This window comes from Styela clava, chromosome 6 (genome assembly GCF_964204865.1).
Source record: "Styela clava chromosome 6, kaStyClav1.hap1.2, whole genome shotgun sequence".
Classification (NCBI taxonomy): Eukaryota; Metazoa; Chordata; class Ascidiacea; order Stolidobranchia; family Styelidae; genus Styela; species Styela clava.
The window spans coordinates 7,285,237-7,290,217 of NC_135255.1; the positions used below are offsets into that span (position 1 = coordinate 7,285,237).

At 32.3% G+C, this 4,981-nt stretch overlaps 1 protein-coding gene across 1 annotated transcript; it reads left to right on the plus strand.

Moving 5' to 3' along the window:
* The first annotated feature begins 445 nt into the window (after positions 1–445).
* Positions 446–2,186, plus strand: LOC120331280 (uncharacterized). The gene is made up of 4 exons (XM_039398351.2): positions 446–1,021; positions 1,146–1,246; positions 1,577–1,674; positions 1,925–2,186. The coding sequence occupies exons 1-4, from the start codon at positions 629–631 to the stop codon at positions 2,107–2,109; spliced, it is 777 nt and encodes a 258-aa protein (XP_039254285.2). The 5' UTR covers positions 446–628; the 3' UTR covers positions 2,110–2,186.
* Positions 2,187–4,981: the final 2,795 nt, after the last annotated feature.

The window sequence follows — 4,981 nt, forward strand, 5'->3', positions numbered from 1 at the left end:
ACATAACCAACTGTACAGAAAAAATGGGGTTCTTGTAATGTTTTAATGTATTTTCATTGTGTGTGTGTTTAAAAAACTATTCGCTTTGTCTTTACACTCTGACATGTCACAGCAGATTCATCTCTGATCTACACGTTGCTTTTTCCGAGATCATCACTAGTTCGAATATTTTTCCAAGTTTTAATTAGCGAGCGTAATATAGTGAGGTATATAATACAATTGGATCAAGCATCTGCATCAAATTGGTATATTGCATTGTGAATACACATCACAGAAATTACTTTTGACGATGAGAAAATAATTAGTTAATTAAGTTAAAGTGCAATATTTTATTGGGAACATATGCAAAATCATTGACGAATGTTGTGTGAAGATTACATAGAACTGACGTCCATTGTGTTGATTAATTAGATAGATGAGCTCTAAACCAACAGCAGAAATATGATGCATAATTTTGAATTTCTCCTTCAATGAGTGCTGTACTTAATTATTATTATTCTAATTGTACATATTGGACTATATCTTCTGATAAATTTTCGTTGAATTTCATTTCGCTGACGTTGTTTTGCTCATTAGTAATATTACCTGCGTATGACATGAGTCGTTTAGTGGCGGAGGCAATATTTAAATGCGCTGGTATTGCAGCACTCGGGATAGAGATCAAAACATTTTGAGGGAATCACATCTTATTCTTGTTTTTGAAGCTGAAACTTTCACAAACTTGGTAAAGGTAAAAGGTTTTTTTACCATCTACATCGTTCAAATGGCCATGGAAACATATACTGAAGATCAAGATTACAAAAACTGCTCAGTCAAAAACAGAAAATCAGAAAACAAAGCTTTCAAAGCGACAAAAACCTGGAACACATTTGTCAAATCGTTTGGGTCACAAATATGTTGCTGCCGCAATCGGAAAAATCTTAAGATTTACAAAGAATGCTTCACCGGTTCATCAGCTGTTACCACAATGCATAAAATCCTGAAAGAAATGGGAAACTATGAGAATGTGTCAAGATCTCAGGTAAGAAATGCTGAACATGTGTTGTACACAATTTTAGTGTAAATTGATTTTATCGAAAATGCACGAGGTATTTGAAATATTGCTGCAATTCCAACTGAAGTATTTTAATATTTCATTCCTAAAGGGTATAAAACTGCTACAGAAATTCATGGATCAACATATTATAGAAGATATTAATGGAAAATGGTTATCGGAAGAATTCAAAGATTCGGGAAAATTATATAGGTATAATTAGTCCATATTTTTTTTATTCCGAATGTCATATGTTATAAAGTATGAGTTTTGCATTGTGATATATAATGCCTTTCATCTTTGATTAAATTGCTTACGATATACAGTGATACCTCGGTAATCAAAAGACTCAACACTCGAACGATTGGGTGGTCGCCCAGGAAATTAGAGTCGAAATTTATCACTGTTCCTTATGGCAAAAAAGTTCCGGTACTCGCACAAATCGATAGTCGAACACCATTCCCGAGCGAATTATGTTCGACTACCGAGGTATGACTCAGATGCTAATATATATATTTTAAACATATTGTTTTTTTTTTATAGATTGGCCGAACGCGAATGTTCGAATGCCAGCAAGAAATGGATCGAAAATCGATCACAGAATCGAAGTAATTCAATTCATGCATTAGTTGGAAGAAAAGGTGTGTAACCTACGTGATGGATATATATCTAGTTGTCGCGAATAGTTTTAGTTTGAAATTCAAGGATAAAACAAAATGTTATTTGAGACAGTTGTAATATTTGATATTTATATATAATAGTAACTGACAAATCATAAAAGAATATCTCATTCAGCCTATTTAAAAATTGAAATTTAAGTTTAGCTTAAAATAGTACTTTTTGTATGTTGCTGTTATTACGCCGAATAAAATGAGTTCTTTTCGCTTTTAGTTTCCGTCCAGATAGACAAAACTCAAGCACATTTTCGAAAAAGTGCAAAAAGATTTTCAACCTCTTCTGTAGCACGATGGAATGGACGAATAAATTTGAAGAATATAAACACAGGGCAAAAAACATTATCTTTGAACTCAAAGCAGTCCAACGCAACAGTTCTTTTATCTTTTTCAGCAGAATGAAATACTTAATTTTTTTTTCTGATTTCTCTTTTTCACTTTCCTACGAACATACTTTTTCATTTATTTTTTTTTATTCTTTCATCAATGAGTTGCATAATTTTGCCATGTATTTATTGATTGTTTGAATCAACTATTCGTAAATTATAACTTTTTCATTCATTTTCGTTTTATTGGCTCATCAATGAATTGAATAATTTTTCCATGTATTTATTGATTGTATGAATCAACTATTCGTAAATTATAGAGTGTAATTGGAAAAGAACGAAAGAAAGTTAAATGCTAGAAAGTAGAATCTGTCCGAAAATGATTTAGTAAAAGTTTGATTTTGCCAAAGGATGATCTTTGCAAAAAACTTGAAGTTAACTTAGACTCAATAGTAGATTGCTGAGATGATAATTGAGTAAGTTACGATTAGTAAACCAGTTAGCAGATTTCGGATCAGCTCGCAACATCGACATTCACATTCTGGTATAAAATTATCTCATCAAACAAATTTTCATTTATCAAATTTCACAAGCTATCTCTAAGCCTTACTTCATACAAAGCAACCGAACAGCCAAAGGAGACTCGCTCTTAAGAAAGTCAGCTTCAATCCCAGTACATTTGCACCCACCGACATGTTCACCACGTACATATCCACCCATGTACATTTACACGAGTTTGTTGTCTTGAAACTAATTGAAACGTTGTTTTGAATTATTGCACAGTATAAAGTTGTCAGAAATCAACATGTAACAAACTAATGCATAAATTATCTTCAATGAGGAGAGTTTGTTGTCTCGGCAAGACTCTCGAGTGGAGAGAGTTCAGGAATTTTGGGAAATCTAATGAGCAAATGAGGAACGAGGGTTTAATTAAAGTATATGAATGAAAAATATAAATAACTCAAAGTGTAAATTGTTATTAATATATTTTTTTGAAGCAGTCATTAAATGTTTTTTATATTTAATACGTCAGTTATTATCTTAATATTGATAAAAAAATATTATTTTATTAACCTTGAATTAATAATAAAGCTTTCCGGAACCGACAAATTTTTCGTTCATCCACTTCACCCAATGAATTTTGGAACCTGGTTAGAGCATATATTAGAATTGGATAATAATAATAAATAGGTTATTAAAATTGTAAATTTTGACGTGGAATATCATAATTCCTATTTTCTTGCATTGCATTTTTGAGTTGAAAGGATCGACAAGATTATTCCAAACCAATATGCTTTAAAATTTTTGTTTTGTTTTCAAAGTTTGATGACATTGTCGTATACCAAAAACCGAATCACCGAATCGCATAAAGCCCACAAAAACTGTTGTTGTTATTTTTTTCAAGTACTGAGCCAATTGCTTTTTTAAAGATTAAAGATTGTTGTCGCTAGAAGACTATCACATGTATTTTTAATATTCCTGTTGGCACTATAAAATTCGTTTTGATTTTGAAGTTTTGTATGAAAACGTCATCAAAATCAGACATTCCGCACCGCGCGGTGGTCCAGCTATTGCATTCTAGTCGAGGAATTTTCTGATAAGGTAGAATAACGCAGGTTACTGTAAATGATTTGCGACTACTTCGTTTTACTAGACTCTAGAATGAATTTTTCCTTTTTCAAATCTGAAAAATGATAAGTGGCACTTAAATTGTCAATTACTTGAAAATTCAAAAATTTGTCGAGAGCCGCATAAAATGTTCTAGCGTGCCGCATGCCAAATACTAATAGAAGCTTGGTACCATCTGGCATCTGTGCTCTCATTTTAAATTGATGTCATGTTAGTCCCACGTTTGATTTGGATAGGCACATTTCAGCAAATTTTCTCTCCAGGCATTCTGGATCATCGCGAGATTCGGTAGGAATGTCACCTTCAGCTTCCTCATATGTAAAAGATTCTTCTTTTCTCCGCTCTTTTCCCCAATCAAATTATGCAATAGGCAAGCTTTATATTTTTGTCATATTCATGGCTATGCAGTGCTCCGATGACAATATAAAATTTACTAACAAATATTTTCCAGCGTTCAGCAACATTTCCATCAAAAATCAGAGGATCTGGTCTGTTCAATGACAAATCAGCCATCTCCAAATTAATTTCTCACTGACGCGATTTTTTGAATTCTTCAAGCAGCTTTAAATCAATCCCGATTCTGACATCATGTTTTTTTGTGGGTAAACACACAAGTGTTCATGATTCTTGAGTAAATTATGGATATTTACATAACCAACTGTACAGAAAAAATGGGATTCTTATAATTTTTTAATGTATTTTCATTGTTGGTGTGTTTAAAAAACTATCCGCTTTGTCTTTACACTCTGACTTGTCACAGCAGATTCATCTCTGATCTACACGTTGCGTTTTCCGAGATCATCACTAGTTCAAATATTTTTCAAAGTTTTAATTAGCGAGCGTAATATAGTGAGGTATATAATACAATTGGATCAAGCATCTGCATCAAATTGGTATATTGCATTGTGAATACACATCACAGAAATTACTTTTGACGATGAGAAAATAATTAGTTAATTGAAGTGCAATATTTTATTGGGAACATATGCAAAATCATTGACGAATGTTGTGTGAAGATTACATAGAACTGACGTCCATTGTGTTGATTAATTAGATAGATGATCTCTATACCAACAACAGAAATATGATGCATAATTTTGAATTTACTTAATTATTATTATTGTAATTGTACATATTGGACTATATCTTCTGATAAATTTTCGTTGAATTTCATTTCGCTGACGTTGTTTTGCTCATTAGTAATATTACCTGAGTATGACATGAGCCGTTTAGTGGCGGAGGCAATATTTAAATGCGCTGGTATTGCAGCACTCGGGATGGAGATCAAAACATTTTGAGGGAATCACATCTTATTCTTG